The sequence below is a fragment of the Tyto alba genome, unplaced genomic scaffold (genome assembly GCF_018691265.1).
Source record: "Tyto alba isolate M040663 unplaced genomic scaffold, T.alba_DEE_v4.0 Super-Scaffold_40, whole genome shotgun sequence".
Taxonomy (NCBI): domain Eukaryota; kingdom Metazoa; phylum Chordata; class Aves; order Strigiformes; family Tytonidae; genus Tyto; species Tyto alba.
In genome coordinates, this window is record NW_024881316.1 from 10,594,829 (window position 1) to 10,616,163 (window position 21,335).

Below are 21,335 nucleotides of genomic sequence, written 5' to 3' on the forward strand. Positions count from 1 at the left end.
TTCAATGGCCTCCGCATGTGACGGCTTTAGTGGGACGTGCACGGATTTGTATAACTGGTGTTGACCTGGTTTGGAAGGGAAAAGAAGAAACAATGGTGAAACCATGTGGGGAAGTTAAAAAAAAAATAAAATAAAAGGACAGGCTTTTTCTGTAACGAAGCTCACCTACCACATTACAACCCCAACATTGTACCCCTTCCTTTTCATCATCTGACACTCTGCTTTTCCTATGCAGCTTCTGCTCACAGTAGGTCAAGGCCTCTCTGACCTTGACGAGCTGGATGTTCCCTGCTTAATCACTGCTCCCAGCAGCGCAGGAAGCACTGCTTCACCCAGTAATGGTGACAGCATTTTCAGGAGGCTTTTATGTTTTCTGGGAAGCATAGACCTGTTCTCAGTAGTACACAGCAAAAGGCAAGTGGCAATAGTCACAAGCTGCAGCAAAGTACAAGGAGAGAGCCGCTCAGAGAGGCTGTGAAAACTTCACCCTTGAAGGTTTCCAAAATTCAACTGTACAGGGCCCTGGGAAGCCTGGTCTAAGTTGAATCTCCCAGGGTTAAGAGCAGAAAGTGCCATCAAGTCCTTTTTAGTAGATCATACAGGAAAACTAGCCTGTTCCTCACTGTATGCTCATCATAAAAGAAATAAAGACATCAAGACTTCCTCTTAAAACTAAGTTCATACTTGTATAAAGATCCAAATATTCTTGCAAACCAAAGGGGGAATTTAAAACCATAACATGGGATAAATACATCAGCTCTAGACAGTGGCTGTATTAATAAAAATTCTGGCTCCCAAACAATTTCTTGGAATAGCAAGAAACCAGATACCAAAACTGATGGTCTCACATCCAAGTCCCATTGTCTTATGACTTTGATGTGAAATGAGCCTATCAAATACTTCAATAAAGTTTCAAGAGATCAATGATAATTTGTGCTTCAAAAGGAACATTAAAATGACACCAATAAAAATTGTAATTGATATGAAGGCTGAAATTAATAAAAGCTCTGTTCCAAACACAAATCTGTGACACCACTAAGACTTGACAGTCAAGAGCTGCTTCTGGCTGTTCAGTCTGGGAAATGATGGGATTAAAAATCATGACTTGGTAGCTCTGCTGAATCCCTGAGAAATCTCAGCAGCCTCCGTGGAAGCTATATTAGGAGCAGAAGAGGCTAGCCAGGCGAAAGGGCACCTCCTAACTGTGAGCAAGCTGCCCAACACAAGAAGGCCCACCCTGATGGAGCACCCGTAAGGCACGGGTAGCATCGTGCACATCACCCTTACCTACAGACACCCTGCCATCCAGCCCTAAGGCTTTGTCACACAGGGTTTCCTCAAACCCTTCTTGCCTGTTGCACCATTTTGAGGTCTGCTGAGAGCCCACATGAATTTCATTATGCAGTCTTCCTCTTCTGCTAACAGCGTGTGACATCAGGTAAAAATTTGCTGTTGCTCATGAAAGTTGTGTACCTGGGGAATCTGCACAAACTTTAGACAGTCAGATACATCGCTCCTAAGTGCTGATGGACTTAGGAGCCTGTTGTAAGTGACTGAGAAGAGAAGTCTGACTGTGTTGGTTAAGCAGAGGATCACTACATTTAATAGGCCTGTGAATTGCTCTCCCTTACGAATAGGGCATTGGAAAAAATAGATACTAAAGAGATCACTAATGATGCAGGTGACTTCCTTAGTAAAGGCAGAAAATATTATCACCAGGTGTAGAATATTTGGTAAACCTCATTTTTAATATCTTGTACAATTCTGGTCACCTATGTTGAAGAAATATGCATGTGAACAGGTGCAGGTGTAGGGCAGGACTCCTAGGAGAGTTAGGGAACTAGAGAGGCTGTCTTACAAGGAAAGAATTAAAGAGCTTGCCTTGTTGGCCATGCAGAATCACATCTGTGAAGGCATATGATTGCAGTCTGTGGACACTTCAGGAAGGATAAATACCAGACAAGGAGAATTATTGATGTCAAAGGGCAAACTGATACAGGTTCGAAGGAATAGACTGAATAATGCAAAACTGGAAACTAGAAGATTTTTATCTATCGGTAATGTTGAGGACCTGTGTTACCCACTAAGAAATAAGGTCAGAAAAGTTAAAGCATTACAAGATGGGGCTTGATGAGTTTATCAAGATGTGTTGGTAGGCTCTGGGCATCCATTTGCTTGGTTTCTTTACAAGGGTGCTGAAAGGAAGGTTGGGGATAAGGGAAGCTGATGGCTGTCATTTGTTTGGATCACTTGGATTTAAAATGTATTTCAGTATTGAGCCTGTCACCTTCAAAGGCCGGGACACTTCCACACTTGCTCTTTTTCATACATTTTACTTGGGTGAGAGAAAGGGCAGGGGGGCTTTTGTTTTTTCTTCTGATAGTGCAGCAGAGATTGGTGACAGACAGAAGCAGGACACTGGGCACTGAGGTTTCCTCTTCAGACTTGTCCTGGAAAAGCTTTTAGGTGTCTGATTGATGTGTTTTTCATGAGTGCCCAGGATTAGCCCGATCATCAATTCTGTAATCTGAAAGGAAGTTTTTCCCTTGGGTCAGACTGGCAGAATAACTTGTTGGTTTCTTTGGGTGTTTTTTTGTTTGTTTTGTTTCCCTCTGTGACATGAGCCACTTCCAAGAACAGTCTGTGCTGACACCTGAGGAACCCCCTCATTCTGCAGAGGGACAAGCAAGATGTTCTAATACTCAAGAAGCTCTACAGACATGCTAAGATTGCTCATTTGCCCATGGCAGTGATTTCAACGATACATAATCGTCTGTTGATTCCTGTACATTTGCAGTCTCTTGCTGCAAAACAAGACCTCTTATTATTATCTTATTTCAGTTAAATAGTTCAATCAGACTAATATTGTACTAATTACAGTCTTGTATCTTCCCACATTACACCATATGGTATCTGAAGACAAGTGGCAGAAGCTAATCTGGTGGAGGAACGCAATGTGCTTCACTGTGGATTCAGCCCACTGTTTGTATAGACACACTAACAATAGCGGTAAGACAAACTGAGCTAATTAATCTTTTGCTAAATTGGGATCCTGGGAGACAATAAAGCAGGCAGTTGCTTCAGTTAGAATAAAACTTTTAAAAAGCGTGCAAATCTAAGCTGTCCCCAGTACAAGAATTTTTGACAGGGAATTAATTGTTGAGAAAATGGTCTAAAATAAGTCCAGGTCACCTCCGTAAATCTGGAGCATAGAGCAATTGAGCACCAGTGGTGTTACACTTACTGGCAACAGGTTAAAGGGAGACACAGTTGGGAATGTCTGCTGTGGCGTTTCTGTTTTGTCTCTGAAGACCTAGAAGGACTGCAAGCGGCTGGAGATCCAGCGGTGGTAAACAGTACCAGCTGTGGTGGTGAAACTGTGTCAGATGGGTTTATCTGCGACAACCCACCTAGCAGCTTTTAGGAGCTGGCCACCGAAATCAGAATTGCATGTTACAGATTTGTGGCTCCTGTTTGCTGTTCTTACCCTGGTGTGCTTCTGTGGAGTTCATACCTTTTCAGTTTGCTTTTTATTGCTGCTTTAAGGCATCAGTGTTATAGTGATGAAGATCAGTAGCAGAGGAAAAGGAGCTAACCAGTAATTTTCCAAATGACCACGTATAATTCACAGAGCTTCAGTACACCCAAATGTCAGACTAACATCATTTCAGCACAGAAATTCAAGGAATGTTGTATTTAGAGCTGCCCCAATCTGCGGTCATGTTCCAATGTTAGTGCAAAACCATGAAATATCTCAGAATTGATAGAGCTGGAGATGCTGCAGCATATTCACAGAGGAAAATAAAAGCTTCTGGATTTCTTTGTGCCAAAAGTAAAAGGTTGCAGTGACTCTGATGAGGGGAAACATGAAGGAAGCCATTGGGACAGGTTGTCCACGGGCATTCAACATACAAGACTCCATCAGAACAAAACAAGAATAGAAAGGTGGGACTTGCTGATGTTAATCATATCAATGACTCTGCACACTTAGAAAAACACTCTCACGAGCCCATCAGGAGGATCCCACAGCTCAGCTCTCTGTACACCAGTCAGCTACGCCGGGCTGCTGTCCTCAACAGCGAGACAGCCTCTGCTGGAAGGCAACGCAACCGACTGGCTTAGATAGCTACCTCCTGATAAAATGCACTTGTTTCCTAGAGACACATCCCCAGCAGCCCCTGACGGCTGGCTCGGATGTAGCTGTCCATGCTGCAGGTAAGGAATTTGGACAGGCAAGCCCCATGGCTCCTTACATGCTGGGAGTTGCAGAGTGCTTTGGGCACTGTCCAGAAGCTGCCAGCAGACTATGTAGTTTGAAAACGCTTTTCTCGGTTGTCCTGTTCATGTGTTCCTCCCTGAATAAATCCAAGATAGGCTATACGGATGCCTGGTGTTTGACCAAAAATGTCAAAAGTGATGCTGAAGCCTTATCTGAAATGTGAGAGTCCTGTGAGCGATGGCCAGACAGATCATTTGTGTCTGGCTGGTGGGTCCAGCAGATGGACACCCATGGACACTTCCAAGAAGCAGCTTACTGAAAACCACAGTGTACCTCAGAGTACACCTACCAAGCGACAATACTGTGATATTTGTTTGTTTGTATTTTAAAAAATACAAAATGTTTTAATCTATTATCTGTTTAAGAACCACTTTTTGACCAATAATTATATAAAATTTAACTCTTATAACATACTGACCTCTGAAGTTATCACTGCCAAATTCAGCAAACATTGTCAGATCCAAAAGAATTTGGCTTTCAAAAGCACTGTTAGAATTTGCCATGTTAGCTGGTGCCAATAATTGATGATTCTGATGAGCCTGGCTCACTGACTATTTGATCACCTAATCAGTTCTTCCTTATGGCACTGGCTATTGGACTTCCCCGGATTTATCCTTTTCTGAGAACTAGCCCATGTCCTTTACAAGATCATACTATCACCAGTTAAAAAATAGACTTACAGAGAAACAAACTTCATTGTTACTGTTAAAAAAAATAAGAATATTTTATTTTTATTTGAAATTTACCTTCTGAGGTCTTCCAGCCACTAGATCTTGTAATAGCTTCAATAAAGATATTTTAATGAATCTTTAGCTAGCTTGAGAGAGAAGAACTCTTGCTTTCAAGATTCAAATAGTCTGCATCATCACTTAAAGAGGTAATATAACCTTCATACTCTTACAATGTTGCCTTTTGAAAAAACATAAGCTAGCAAATTTGGGGCTTTTTTTTTTTTTTTTTTTTTGTATGGGAAGGTACTGTTCAGCTAGTTTTCCGAGAACATTCTCTGGTGATTTCCAGAATTTCTCCTCCCTAAACTAAAATTATGACCCACATTCTTGGCTTTTGGATGTGTTTTTTGCAGTAGGCTGTAGTCAAATGATAGTAGTAGTTTCTGGACCTTTCCCTATGTTATTCCATTTGCTTCTTGTCAGTGATCCTTCAGTTTTTCTTATCTACTTCATGTCACTGCAGTCTTAATTAGGAAGCAGTCTGTGTTTTATTCTTGCTCATTTACAAGGACAGAACAGGAAAAAGACACAGTCTCTTTGGAGAGATACTTGCTTTTCCTGATGAAGATTTGCCATTTACAGTCATACTCAATATGTGGGGTTTTTTATCCAGTTTTAAAATACCTTAATTATTTTATCTTGATACTATACTGTTTCAGTTCTTTAATCAAAATGCCATGTGGTGCAGCATCAAATGCCTTACAGAAGCACATTGCATGGCTTCATTTCCTCCAGCAAACAAATTTTAAATTAATCAAAAAAAGGATTAGTATGGAAAGATCTATTTTTCTTTAAAGTCATGCTAACTGACAATCAAATTACCCTCTAACTCTTCATTTATTGAGTGTCATATCAGCCATTCCTATATTTTGCCTGGGATCAGTGTCAGGCTGAGCTTTGTAATTACTCCAGTTTTTCCTTTAATCCCCTCTGAGTATTAGCAGAACAACTCTCTTATTAAGCACTTCTGCCTTCTCTGAATTGCTATTGACAGATTTGTAGCTGTTATTCATACCTGCTTTAGCTTTTGCTTTGAGATGGTCCCATTGGAGTCTCAGTGTTTGTGTATAATAATTTCTGACTCATCACCCTTCTTTTTTCTTCCATTATGTTGCTATCTTTTGAAAAGCATCTTGAATTATTTCTTGGTCAACAGGCAGGGGCCCTTAGGGTATTATTGATAAAATTCCCCATGGGTGTGATGCAGATGAGCCGTGAGAACAGTAGAGGAAACTGGAAAACCCTTTTTAGCTAAGGTTGTATGTGTAAGAAGTGTACTTATTGCAAAAACGGGGAATAGTGTGGGCTGAATAAGAGGGCTAAGGACCAGAATCTAGTAGTCAGAGTAAAATTAGTTCCTATCCAGGATTTGCACAGCATAATTTCAATCCAGTCTGAACGCTTTCATACCTTTTAGTTCTGGATCTTCCAACAGAGATAAACACATAGCCTTTGAGGGAGAAGTCCCTCCTGGTAAATGAGTATACTGTGTGCTCTGGGGATGAGGACATATGGGGGAGTGTCAGGAGAATCCTTAATGCCTGTAGCATCCCATGTCTGCCTTCTCTAGTATGCCTGCTAGTAGCAGACAAAAATACTGTCCAACGGGCTGCACTAGGCACTAGTATTCATGTTTCAATATTTTAATTCAGTCCTCTTAAACTATTAACAGTAAAGTATCCTTCTACAAGTGTCTTTTTATCTTTTATTTATCTTTTACTTTTCAAAGTATCTTCTTCCAGTTTTAGTAGCCGAACCTCCACACAAAAAGGTCAGGTGCCCCATGACTGAATACGCACAAAGCTGCCTGATCCAGCTAACACAGCTCTGGGAAATTGCAGAAGGGCCTGAAACAAAAGGACACAGCTCGGCACGCAATGCACATAATCTCTCAGACAGAGCGTAAGGCCACGTAAAGACACTTGTGAACCCAAATAGGTCTCCACGGGCACAACGATACATCATGTAGGGAGAAAAGAAGCATTCAGGGGACAAAGACATCCCTGAGGAAAGAGCTCTAATGAAACCAGAGTGGTATTAGAGATGTGCCTCGTTGGGGTGCTGTAGCATTGTTACTCATTTTGGCAGTGAGAAACAGCAGCTGAATGCATTAGTCCTGAAGCACTGCAATTCACCCAAGCACATTGTTTGCTGTAGTCCTTCAGTTTTCTGCCCAGTGCAGGCTTGGCCTATTTCCCTTGTCTTTCATACAGTGCACAATCCATTTAGGGATTTATAACAGCTTAGAGGCACATGTACAGTACCTTGCCTCTATCTGATTTTTATTCTGTGATAAGAAGGCCTGGGGTCATGAGTTCATCAGCACTTCTCTCCTCCCTCCATTCATGCTGTATGGAAATCTATTTATTCATTAATGTTTATGATTTCTTGAGGTCCACCAGTGTCCTCGTCACTACCTGGAGAATTGCCAGGGTTTGCCTCAAAGAGCATGTGAATCTGCTCTGATGTGATATTATAAGAAAGGGGTGCAAGAGAGACCAGAGAGGAACAGGGGCATAAAACTAAATATGATAGCAAACCACAAAAGCTATTTGCAGTGAAGTCCTTGGCCAGTATAAAGTGGCATGATTCCCATCCTGGTGCACACTTATGCCAGCTCATACACTGATCTTTGACACTGAAAAGTAAAATCTTCCTGTTTGGACATTTCCCCTGCCACGCTCCTGCCAGCAGCTCCCAGCCTCTGCTCTCCACAAACACAGAACATCAAGTTACAGATTGAAAAAAGATACTTGCCTCGTGCCTGCAGAAGAAATATGATCTTCTTTCCCTTTCTGTGTGGGGTCCTTTAATTTTATCATCTCAGTGTAAATACAGGTATTCACACTTCTCTTGTCCTCTCAACTTCCTGGAGAGTTTGATTTTGAGTCATGCAAAAAGCAGAGCTACGGGCACTCTGAATAGCCACCAGCTCTGCTGACACCACAGTACTGAAACTCAGTGGATATGACACATACCCAGTTTGTTCAAACTCTATTCATCATCTGTACTAATATCCTCCTCGAAGACGGTCCTATATCCAACAAACATGAAGGATCCAGCTGACATATTTCACTTTACAAGCAAGCATGAATCTCTGGTGAACATCCCAAAGAATGGAAGTACGCTTGTTAAGAAGGGATACATGTAATGGATTCAGAAACCCCACCATCTTCATATTAAGCCTGATTTTTAAAGTCTCTGACAACACTCATGATTGAAAGCATTAAAGAAGTAAAAAACTGTACTCTGACCAGTGTGCCCTGGAGACACGGAGTGCCATTTCTGAAAGAAACAGACCTGCACAGGCGAAATAACTTTCCAGAAGTCAAACAGCATTCAATCAGTTACAGAGGTACTGTTGTGCTCCTCCAGCCCCTGCAAATGTAAGTCACAACAGAGATACAGTGACACGTTCATCCACATTTGCATTAAAAGCTTTTAGATAAAGGCACACCCCTGTTAAGAAGAGGTTAGAAAATGTAAATGCTATGGGATCTTTTATGTGCAGCTGCTGCAGCCTAATTATACAGCTCCAGGGGTATTTACACGGTGTATACTGTGTATTGCTGCACTATTGGAAGCTCTTGATAATTAATTAAACAAGAGAAGACCTGGTTCATTATTTGACTGGAGTTATCTTTGTGGCAGACAGTGCATTGCGCCTTGTCCTCTGAAAGCAGTCCTGGTTTCCTAAGGTGGCTGGTGGCTTGTGTGACTCTTCTCCAGACTGTATTTATGCTCCTGACAAGTTCAGCATCTCAATACACAGTTGGCTCAAAGGTAAGAAAAAGGCTCAATTTTTCTTTCTGTCTATGTTCTCATTTTGGAGACAGATGGGTTATAAACCTAATTGAGTGAATAGTTGACTTTTCTGTGATCAAATAGAAAAAGTGTATCTTTAGTTGGCTTAAAACTTGTTTATTTAACAAATTATAATAATATGATTGGGTCAAATAAAATAAAATGTTTACTTTTGTGACATTTCTTATCATCCTCTGGTAATGAAAATCCAGGAAATACAGGATTAGAGTCCAAAGCAGCCTGGGAAACCGGCATTTAGATGACCTTAGTAACTAAATAAAAGCCCAAGGTCCTACTGAACTCCTCTGAGGAACAGAGTGACCAAAGTGATAAAGCTCTGGAGCAGGGAAAGCAACACCAGCTGGTGGTGTTGAGCAGGAGCTGGGGGTGGCACCCCTGGGAAGAGGCCAAGTCGCTGGGCATGAGGAGAGCTGCTGGGGACTGCCCTTCAACATGAAGGATTCAAACCTTATTAATTTCTGCTTGAGGAAGAATTCTAATTTTTTTTACCTTTCCTGTTCAATATAATTTGTTTCAGCTGCCTGAGACGTTTGTGATTTGATTTTGTTTTTGTTTTGGTTTTGTTTTTTTTTTTTTTTCATGGATTATCATTTGCATTCAGGTCCTATTCTAACCCAAATAAGCACAGTATATGGCTTCAAGCACAAAAGCATTCCAGGAAAGATGGCTTCAGCTGTAAAAAGGAAATCATTGGCCTTTCCTACTGCAGAACTCAACACTGCTCAGTTGATTTCACTTCTATGGTCCATCCACATTGATTGATCTGTTCCTGGACCAGCTCCTGACTGTCTATGAGGGATTTGGCACAATTGTTTCACTTTCAGATGGCTGTGTCCTATCTGTAGAACTGGTGTTAAAGTTAGAAAAGTCAATGGTATTGTAGCTTTCAACTGACATTTTAAAATTTGCTCCAAGATCTCGTGAATATTGTCAGATGTGGGTGGAAGGTTAGTACTTATGTTGTTGCTAGTTGGGAATCTGGAAAACAGAGTGTATGTTTAATTTTATATTAGTGAGCACTCATTTGGTAGATGAACAGAAAAAAAATGCTGAGGGATTATCAAACCAAATAAAACTAAATAATAATTCAAATGTAAAATATTTTTACACAAATCCCTAGGACCATCCCCCCAAATATGTTAGCTGATAAACTTAAATAATAAAGTAATTTGAGGAGACTGAATTCAGCTCATAGACAGTGTACAAACTGTAAAAACAGATGAACTTGTTGAAATACTGTTCACTGCAAATTATTAATTCTTTTCTTGTTTGGTATCCCCAGGGTTTCTACTGAATGAAAAGAGTGCTATATCTTTAATATTTAGTTGTTCTCCTGGAGAAAGCAAACAAAATTAACTCTCTGTCTACACAAGACATATTTGAGGACAATATTTTAAAACATATTTCGTTCAATTTTTCTGTTTTCTTTTATTTTTCATATGTAAGGCACATAGCCATATTTTATCTTTTCCCTGGGTGTTTGAATTTCTCACATTTGTTCTAATTCTCATATGCCAACTTTCCACCATTTTTCCTTCAGAAAAAATCAGAAAGAAATAGTGCTGGAAGTAACCCCAAGAAGTAATATAGTCTAACCTTTGGTCTTAAAACAAAATCAGCCTTAGTTACTTCTAATGTTGACAATTACAAATTCTTCCCATGTAATATACTGCAATGCTTCCTTGTCCTCACTAGAAAATATTTCTAATATCTAGTCTAGTATCTAACCTCATTTTTCCCTTACTAATCTCTCAGCCTGTTACTTTTTGTTCTGTATATCACAGCCATTTGGAACAGAGTATTTTTCTCTTTGAAGTAACTTTTACGTACCTGAAGACATATACTGTGCTATTTCTACCCTTTCTAGCCTAGACTTTGGGTTATGCACCCGGACGGTTCACAGTTTCTTTGCAGATCATTTGCAAAACTTGTTACTTCCTTGCATGTTGGTACTGAGTCAGGGATAACTGCTCTTGGTAACAGCAAGTTAAACCAACCTAAAGCCAGCAATATTTTGTACCAGTCCTAGAAATATTTCATGGAGACCATGCTTCCCTGTCTTGCTTATGAGAATGTTGTGTGAGATGGTGTTGAAAGCTTATCTAAATCTACTGCTTCTCCCCAAGATATGAAGCCTGATGGCCTGTCAGGGAAAGAAGTGAAGGTTGTTCAATATGTTTGTTCTTCATGAGCCCATGTCTATCCCTCATCCAGTCATTTTCTTCCAGGAGTTTAGAAGTTGTCTGACTATTTGTTCCAGGATTTTTCTATGAATTGCTCATATTTGAACTTTCCTATGAGCAGCAATACAAACAAGGGGAATTGAACACACTTTTTGGCCTTCTCTATATCTTCTTTTAGTAAAATCCCTCTGTTAGTGAGAGGATGAATGTTTCCCACCCCTCATGTGTACCAAGGGAACTCCAGCTTTTCCAGGGCAGCTAAGTAAGTTCATAGTTATCCATTGCTTGTCAATCCCCATTACCCCTCTGGGGCATAAGCAAGGGACTAGCATTTTTTAGTGATGTGTATGAAGTAACAAAAACATATTTCAAAGAGAAGAAAGAGTTCATTTGATGAAAGACATCATAAAACTTTATATAGATTATTGCAAAGATTGAGAAGAGTATATCTAATATCAGCACATGTGAAAAGAACAGTTATTAAGGTACTTTTAATTCTTCTTGAGAAAGATATGTGAATGGGTGGAAAATAAATGCAGATAGTTTTCAAAGGTAAGATGGGTACAACAGCGATTAAACATTGCAATCAACTGCTGGTGACTGATTACCCATCTCTTGAAGCCCGCATGACTTTGTGTAAGAAATGTTTTAGCCCAGCGAATCATTAAATTGAATCTTAGTTGATGGAATGACATTTCAGTGGTTTTCAATGTGTTGTTCCTGTGGATCCTGGGGCCATGTAAATGCTCACTGAAGTCAGTAAAGCCACAGAAGCTTAGACCAGGTAGAGGTCTGCTCCCCAGGGTTTTTAGAAAGGGCTTTCATGAAAAAAGATGGGTGACTTGACAAACTTCTCTAAAATAGTGATCCATGGGTTACGGGCAGAAGAAGAGCCCTGTCAGCAAAGGGATGGGACAAGGCTGGCATTGTCTGTTGAACACGGGGCAACATCTCCATGATAAGGCACAAGTGGGACCAGAGCTGTAAGGCCTTGGAGGGAAGCACAGAGGAGAAGAGTAAACACGGAGCTGTGGGTTATGCAGGGAGGGGGTGAGCTCCAAAGAGATGGGCAATGTGGCTGGCTCGACCATGTATTTCTGCCCATGCTGTTTTATTTTCTTTATCACCAGCGAGGATTTTGTCAGACACATGAGACCCAGCACACCAGCTCCCTGAGCTCCGGCGTTTGCTGCTCTGCTTCGACAAGATCCCCCCAAACAGCCCTGTGCAGAGAGAAGAGTTATCTCTCCCGTTCTCATGCCCCCCTTCCTCTGCACACCGGGATGCTTTCCAGAGACCCTGCTCAGTGGAGCAGTGAGGTACGTGACACAAGTCCTGAAAGCACTGACCACTCCAGCCACAGTACCACTGTATATTAAAGTAATGTAGAAAAGCACACAGGATCAAAATACTGGTGTATTTTGATAGAGCTAAATGGAAATGAGCGTTTGCTGGAAACTGATACATATTTATTAACACTTTTCAATCTATTGCAATGCCTGTAACAAACATCACTGTTACATAGATAAGTTTGGTGATTAAAGAGCGACTAAGGACACCTGTCTGACCAGCTGCACTACTTTGGTCAACCAGGCAGAAATATCTATATGCCATATCCCACCGGTACTTGAAAAGGGTTCAATTTAAACCAATTAATAAAATAGCCTGTTTGGACAAAAAAAAAAAATTGTTCTCTGAGAACACGTGAATTCCACACTGCTAGAAAATCCCTGCCATCTGACGTAGAAGGATTTATAGGTTTAGTGGAAATTGCTTTCCCCACTGTCCAGATTAAATACTGCAGGATGATTTTTTGTATGAGTAAACATCCTTCCAATAATGATCAGACCGATAATGTCTTAAAAAGAGGAACAGGATCTACATTTTGGTTTTCTTCATCTTGTATGGACTATTTCTGGATACAGAACCTTCAGGTAACATGTTGACTGTCCGTAAAATGCATTTTAGCATCTTCCTCCTGTTGTGGGGATGGGTTTTATCCACTGAATGCAGAGCCCACCGACAAGGAAAAGAAATACATGATGTATACAAAAAAGGCAGGTGAGTCTCATTTTTTTACATTCAAATAGCTATAGTTTGGAGAAATGTAATGTTTCAGGTGAAGATACAATGACTAACAGATAACTAGAGTTTGCATTTGCAGATTGTGATCGTTCAGTCAAAAATATTTTCTGTTGCTGTTTTTGCCAATGAACAAATATTATTACATTTTCTACAGTGAAAATTATTGCTCCTCCCCCAAAAATGGGTTTGTGAGGTATGTTAAAGTTTTAAAGGGTGCAAAAAAAGAAGCATATGCTTATATTTATTGTTATTAAAATGTGGTTGAGTATTTACATGAAAGTGGAGAGGAAATTTAGGTCCATGAGGATTGTTGCATTCACTGAAGATCAGATTGACTTGAGATCTCAAATGAAAACATTCAGAATTTATTTTATACTCCCATACCATTTGTTTTATAGAGCTTTTGAGAGGAAAAAATTAAAGTTTTTCTGCAAACTTCAAGGCTATTGTCAGTCATCAGAGGAAACAGAAGGAACATGCAGTGTATTGAATTAAGATATTAAAAATTGTTTAAAATATTGTTTGGTTTTTTTTTTTTTTTTTTCCTTCTCTCTTACAAAAAGACTATGTGACATTTTTCTCCCACTATTTTGTGGACAGCCATTTTAGGAGGTTTTGAGTTGAGGAAGGTTTTTTGCTACAACTGAGTTTTGATTACCTATATGCTATATGGGGAATATTTGGAACTTTGTATGAGGATCTTTATACTCAGACACATAGCAAGGTACATCTGGAGGAAAAATCCTTTGGGTTTTTTTTGAGAATATAGCAGACACATAGTTTTCTTTTCAAATGTTGTGTACTTCTGCTTGTGACAGACTAAACCTATGTTGTTTCTGTTTTGCTATAGTCACTGTTTTTGTTCTGTAATGATTCCATAGCACCATCAGTACCATAAAGTGTATGGGGATGGAAATGTGGGAATGCCACAGTCCTGGGAAATTCAAACCACTACTCTAAGCCTTCAGGAAAAATGACTGAAAGGTGGAAGGGATGGAAAGTTCAGTGCCTTTTTGTTTTCCTGTAGCCCCTTGTAGCAAGTCAGGGCTACATTACAGAGTGACTGTAGCGACCTGGTTGACACCTGGGGGTCCACGAGCCATTTTATATATAGGAAATGGCTTTAGCAGTGACATCACATTCGTGGAGGTATATCTGGCAAAATGGATGCTGGGGCTCTGCTCATGATCAGCCCCAAGGGGATGCGTGACCAGAGACTGTATGGATGCAAGACAGCCATGAAACCTCTATTTTCGTTGAGACTTCATGACAGTGGCAGCAGAGGTGATATGCTGGCTGTAGCAAAATCAAGGTGTGAGAAGTAAGGTACCACCATTTGAGCTGAAAAGCATCCAGCAGAGAAGAATGCATACACATAGCCATGTTCTTGTTTAGCATCTTTAATGAAAATTCCCACTGCACCAAATTCTTAACAGTGTCAGTGCAATTAAGTGATAATATAACAAATCACAGCAGCAGAGTGTTAAAAATATGTGAAAATGGAAAGGAAATACCTGTTCAGTTAATGTAGGAACTGCCTGTTCGCCTGTGCTTTGTGTATACGGTGTAATTGCACCAGGACAAGCCTATCAGAAAGCCCCGAGGTGTCGCAGCTCTGAGAAGCTGGGTCTGGGAGGTAATCTCTGGACTATTTCTGCATCATTAGAGCAGTACTGATGCTGAGGAGGGCTGAGGGGGAGAGAGGAGCAAGGCTGGTGTGTGGCTGTAGGGTTGTCCATCAGCGGCGTGGTGCCCAGTGCAGTGCTCACTTTCACCTGTGATGGGATAGGCTGTGAGAGACAAATGTTTTTAACTGCCTTATATTTTGTAAGGTAAAAAAGGATGATTATTGTCATTGTCTGATTTCCTGCTAAGCACAAACAACAAAGCCTTCTGTATGAATAGTACGAAGAACTCCTAATTTATGATAATTGACTTCAGTGTCAAATAAGCCCAGAATAGAATTGCAAGTATTTTTTAACTTCTGCTTCCATCCATTTACTCCTGTTCTATTCTAGCTTGTCTCTTCTCCAGCCAGGTATTTCCTGGTGGATCAATCCCCCTTTTCATCTCCATTTAGATATATTCAGAAGATTAAGCTTCTTATATTTCTCAGTGTAGGATGTTTCCCAAGCTTTGACTCAGCCATTTGTTTGTTTTCCTCTGTTCCTTCACTGCTTTTTCGGGTTTGACATCAAGACTGGATACAGTATTTGTACAGCCCTCATGTAGGTGCTGTATGCAGTTACTCCTGTTGACCTCCTGGGACTGTGGTCATGGTCTCCATAGCAGCCCTGCAGTGGGAGATCAAGTTTGCCCAACATGACCGGGCATCTATACATGGCAGGAAACCTCGTCTTAGAGGTACAGCCAGTCCTCTTCGCTCTCATATGTAGGTCCCTATAGGTTAAGATGCTGATCATATAAGACAGTTTTGAAGAAGGCACGGTTCCTTTGTATTTCAAAGTCAATGCCTTTTTCCATCACAGAATTAGATTCTGGAAGAAAAACAGAGCAAGGGAGGATGCTATCTAACGTCAGAAAAAGCTTGCAGCGAAGATTGCTCCTGAAGGTTTTGTAACTGACTTTTTTTCACCTCCCTTCAACACTCAGCCCTGAATATCCATCATGCAGAAGAATAAGTTATAGCAATTGACTTTGTTACTCTTCTCTGAGCACTGCTATCTCTTGTTCCATAAAGCCTGTGGTAAGGACCAGGACGGAAATCCTTCCCTTCGCTGCAGCCCTTACCTTCTGAAGAGACCCACGGGCCTCAGTGGAGATTGATGGGGGAAATCTATTTGAAGTGGAAAAGGCTGGCTCCACATCACCACAGGATGCCCGGGGTGGCTTGATTTGCACCCATGGCCTCCTTAGCCTCCAGGAGCCCTTTAGGGCACAAGACCATCTGCTTGCCCTACTGCCAGGGCTCAGCACCAACCACCGGTGTTGGCAGGCTGTGCAGGCACCTGCTGTAGAGACCTGCCACCTTGGGTGTGCTGCCAGCATCCTGCTGTCCCTGACAGACGTGTGCAGCCTTGCTCCTGATGCTCATGGTACAGCTAACAGAGGAAATAAATAGGCTTTTAGCTTGGTTCTTTCAACGGTGCTGTTCTGCAAGCGTTAGTTGCTTCCAAGGAGACGACTCACTTGCTCTGAACTCTGCTTTCAAATTAAAACTCACCACTTGCTTCACAGTTTTCAGCCCCAGGACTTGTCATTTCACCTGCTCAAATCCAACCGAGCCCCCAGCCTTTGCATTCTAGATGATATGGTGAATGGGGTAAATGGGGGGCTGCAGGGTCAGACATCTCTGCCACAATTTTTGACACTGCTGGTACTCTAAGGCAGCCATTCTAGCACGAGACACTGCAACCCTGAAGAAGGGTGAGCAGACAGGCATGGTTTTCCCCATGAGAGTTCATGCATACACCACAGTCTTTTGGGGAGTGGGTTTGCGTGACAGGAATTTCACAAAAGGTACCAAATAATTCCTTAAATAAAACTGATGAGGCTTTGGGACACAGTGCAGAGTGTGGCAAGCAAGTGGCAAATAAGTGTAGGTCAACGTATGCATACAGTCACAGCTAAAGCAGCAAAGTAGATAGCCTTATTGCATGGGACTTATTACAGAGCCCTCCAATACTGTAATTCTCTGTAAAAATGTCTGTGTGACTCACCTACTTATTTTTGCCAATCTCCACGACAAATCACCTCAAAGGAATTTCACTTCAAAGAGCAGCAATACAAAAATAAAACCTTTCTCACCTTGCAGACCTGTTCACAGTTTGCAGTCAGCCATGTGCAAATCCTGCAGGGTTTGCAAAGCTTTTTACTCCTGTTAAATCCACAATGCCAAAACTCCTACAGGAAGGAGCTGAGATCCGAAGCACCGACAAGAGGGCTGTCTGCTGCTTTCCCAACTGCTCAGGCTCTTGGAAAACCACCAGGCTGCACCGGTGTCACTAGGAGGATACAAAGGGTCACTGAAGGTCACAACATGGTTATGCCAACAAAAGGGCCAAAGCCTGTGTTGCTAATTAGACTTGTAGAATCTGCTAGAGAGGATGAGCAACAGGAAAAGAATGGGCCTGGAGCTGAGCCCAGGTTGTTCTGCCAGAGCTAACTGCTGGGAAAAAAAAAAAATCTATTTTAACACTTAAATCTCTCTGGACAGCATTATAACCACCTTTCAGAGAAACAACTCTCAGCAGAAGACATTTCACTGTACAAGATCTATGGATCATGTTTGTTTAATCTTAGCTAAGAGACTTGCTTCATGTTTTCAGTCATGTCCCTACCATTCCCTGGCCGTGTTATAATCATTTTGCCTCACTCTGGTCTTCAAATAGAAGCTCATTTTCTGCTCCTTCAGAGCTCCTTGTCCATGTTTCTGTCAGTAAGAGCTATCTTTCACAGCAGTTGAATGGCATCTTCTACAATAAGCCATGGATTTGCTATCACAGGGTCTTGCTCGTGGCCAAAGATCTTTCTCTTTATGACATTTTCAGATGTTATTACAATTAGTGACACTCTTCCTAAGTGATGGGAGCCACCCTGCATCATTTTGGCCATGGTTCCTTCCTGGTCCTTTCTCAAAGGCTCAGCATCATACTGAACGTTTGCAACATCGAAGTTACCTTCCCTTTCTTTTGTTGATTTTGGATAGGACTTCTGTGTTGTCAGCTCCTCCGTATCCTGGCCACACTGTGTGTGAGCTGTCTGCACCCTGTAAAGCACGCATGGATAGCCTGGTACTCTCACAGAGGCTGCCTCCTACATGTAGGACAGCTCCTATCTTCTTGTCCTCCTGATGCTTTCTCTGGCCTTATGAATTCATCCCTAACAGGATTTCTTCCTTTACCTCCCAGCAATACTTAAGCCATTCTCTTGTCCTAGAGTTTTGCTCTTGTATCTTATCTTCAGGATTGATCCTGAAAGCATTTATTTGCATGAACAAAGCTTACTAATGCAAGCTGTCTTTAGATCAGATCTTCAGAGTGCACAATAAGCCTGTAAAATGCCTGTTGAAATCTTTGCCTATAGGAGCACATTATCAGTAGCAAGACAGATCCAGTGGAGCGCTGAGCACCTGCAGCTCCCAAGGCACTGATTTTTAGGATCAGCAGTTTGTGTTGTGGCTTGATATCATTTGCACCAGCAGTGCTGGGTCTCAGGAGAGCGACAAGAGGCCCAGTGTGGGCTTCAGTCCAACACAACTGGAGTCTCTCCATCTCCCCTGTTGCTAACTTGTCTTTTCCATTTCTCCTTTCACCTCCATCTCCTTCACTCCTTTCCTTTACCTCATTCAAGCTTCCTCCTCCAGCTTGCTATTTTCCTTTTTTTGATCCCTGACTTTCTCTACCCTCCTCTTCACCTGCCTCATTTCTTTGCCCCTAAACACATCTTGCTCCTGTCACACAGCTCTGCCAAGTTTTCTCCTGTTGATTTAACTCTGTCTTTTTCTGTAGCTTCCCTCTCTACTCCAGCAGCTAATGCCACTGCCTGTATTACCACTTCTTCCACTTTCCAGATATCCTTTTCTTCTGTCCAGCAGTGCTCATTTTCTTTATCCTGTTATACATTAACTTATTTTTCATTATTGCTTTGCTATTTCTCTCATTTGCCTTTCCACCCCTGTTGTTCTTTCAAGTAGCTGCAATCCCTCACGACAGCTTTCCTTGGAAATCTGTTTTTTTCTCACAACCCAGCCAAAAGTGTCCTCTCTCTGCTTACCATTGCAAATGATGATGCTCTGAAAACTGTATTTTCTACTTTCATCATTATCACCAGCCTCCTTTTATCCTTAAGCTATTTTGGGTCTACACTTCAAATAGCTTCCTATCTTTATTCAAGTGATTCATGGCAGAACATAGTCTCTACCGGCACTTCTGCAGCTATGTTCATACACCCATGTACTGAGACACTTTACTAAGCCACTGACGATAAAATCTCCAGTCAGTGTTGCCACCATGTAACTTGTTCAGTATCAGCAGCTTCATACTGTCTTCTAGCCCACCATTACTTCAACATGTTTTATGAGCTGGTGTGAGGAGACATAACAGGCTTTGAAATCCTATCTGCAGCCCAGAAAAAAAAAAAAATAAAAACAATAAAAAAACCAATCAAACCCCAAAATGCTGCAAAGCAGTTTCCTCCCATCTGCGTACATATAAATTGTTTGATTTTCTGATTCTGGGGTTGTGTTCACCTCTGAAATGTGCCTTCAGGTCTTTCTTCTAAACACTGCCCGGTCATCTTCCAAACTCACTTGGGTTTCTAGTGCTTCCCACCCAGAAAGCCATGCTCAGGATGTTTGGGAGCACCCTCTACCTCTGACCTCTCTCCTTTCTCTTGCTCTGCTCTGTTTTTTCCAACGATGGGTGCTGGATATGTGAGATGTAGACATGCCTTGGTGTTACTAAAAGCATTGAAACACTTTCTGTTTGGTTTACTGCTCCATTCCCAATAACGCCTAACCTCCTGTTCGTCTTTTTGAGTGCTGTAGAGCATTAAGCTGATGTCTACCAAGAAATAGCCACAATGATACTGAGATCTACTTCCTAAGAAGGAACAGTTGATTTGGAGGCCATTGCTATCTTAATATTGTTTCTGAAAGTACAATGGAAAAATTTAAAAATACAAAGTACAAAACAGTGTACACTTTTCTGAATTTACTAACACTGAATTTTTCTGAAGTCACTTGTCATCATGATATTCTGCTGTAATTCTCCATCCATAATTCTGATTTTTACTACCTTGAATGGTTACATATCCTCAGTAAATACTGTTGACAGTAATTACTATTTTCTCCCAAGTAATGTATAAAGCTATTGAACAACAGTGATCCTATCATAGTTTTCCATGGGACTATTCTGAAAACTTTTCTTTACAGTGAAAACTCTCTATTACTCCTCTGTTTCTTATTCTGTAACCATACACATGTGGGGAACTTCCTTCTTTCTGACTGGTTGATTTCTTTACAAGTCTCTGGAAAGGACCTTTCAACACCCTTTTGGAAATTGAGGTCCACTGTGTCAACTTGGTCTCCCTCGTCTACAAGGTCACTGACTTTTTAGAGAAGTCTATTATATTTATAGTGCATAAAATCCCTCAAAAAAAGTCAAACTGCCTCTCACTCTTCTTCAATATATACTATATTTATCTAGTATCTACTATTGGTATTTTATACTATCTTTGTAGTTAATTTGTCCAGTGGAGTAGTCTGTAGCTTCTCAGAGTCCAGTCGGAGCTCTATTTCCAAAGAAGTGGAAAGTTGTCAGCTTCCACTCCTGTGACAACAAGGATAATTTAAGTGCTAGTTCAACAGTTCCTTACTTGTTTTTCTTCTGGGTAAAAGCCTGGTGACTTGTTACTCTTCAGTCCATTTACTTTAAATCTGACTCTGGTCTTGTGTCAATATGAATATTTCTTAACATTGCTTCGACAGCAGAATTGTTACAATTCTGTATTTTTTGTAGCGCAAACAAATTCCTTAATTGTTCATGTTTTTGTTTGCCCTTATAAAGGCAAAGTGCTTTGATTTCTGTAAGGAACAAAGACAAATGTAATATTGATAATTAGCTAGTTACTCCCCATTCTGCATTTGTACAATTATTTATCTGTATTTCATGCAGTTCTTTGTATACTTTTTTTACTGAAATTCATCTTACTGATATAAGACCTTTACTCCAATGTGTTGAAGCTGCTTTGAATTCTGATCCTAGACCCCAAAATGTCTGTTTCTCTTTCAAGCATGCTGTCATGCATGAGTTTTATAGTTCTGTCATCTGCCTTATTACTGAGAATATTGACTAGCAGTTTCCAGGATGAAATCCGTGAGATGTCATTTAATGTCTCTCAACAGCAAAGTAATGGCAGTTACTCTAACCATGGTCTTTCAACCATGCTTAAAGTGACAGTTTCATCTCAAATGTACTTCTCTAGTTTAGTAATGAAATATTAAAAACCTCACTCCAATCTACTTTTCCTTCTGCCTATGCTAAGGTGGACAGTTACACTGTCAGAAAGGACATTAGTCTGGTTTGACGTCAATTATTGCAAAGATTCACATTGAGTGATCTTTATAATCTCGTTATCCCTCGGGGGGTGCAGACAATCGGATCATGAATTTGTCCCAGTTTCTTTGCAAATGTCAAAATTCCAACATCATTCTTTTGTCCCCTGCTTAAAAACAGGTTCTGTGTTCACCCTCATCCTCTCTTATGGGCA

The 21,335-nt window shown here is 40.9% G+C and overlaps 1 protein-coding gene across 2 annotated transcripts in view; it reads left to right on the forward strand.

The window, feature by feature from the left end:
• Positions 1-12,775: 12,775 nt before the first annotated feature.
• GABRR1 (gamma-aminobutyric acid type A receptor subunit rho1) overlaps positions 12,776-21,335 on the forward strand; it is a 32,996-nt gene continuing 24,436 nt past the window's right edge. For both annotated transcript variants that reach the window (XM_042803559.1, XM_042803560.1), the window contains exon 1: positions 12,776-13,079. In XM_042803559.1, the coding sequence (XP_042659493.1) occupies positions 12,958-13,079 (122 nt within the window). In that variant the 5' untranslated portion in view covers positions 12,776-12,957. The remainder of the gene's footprint in view (positions 13,080-21,335) is intronic.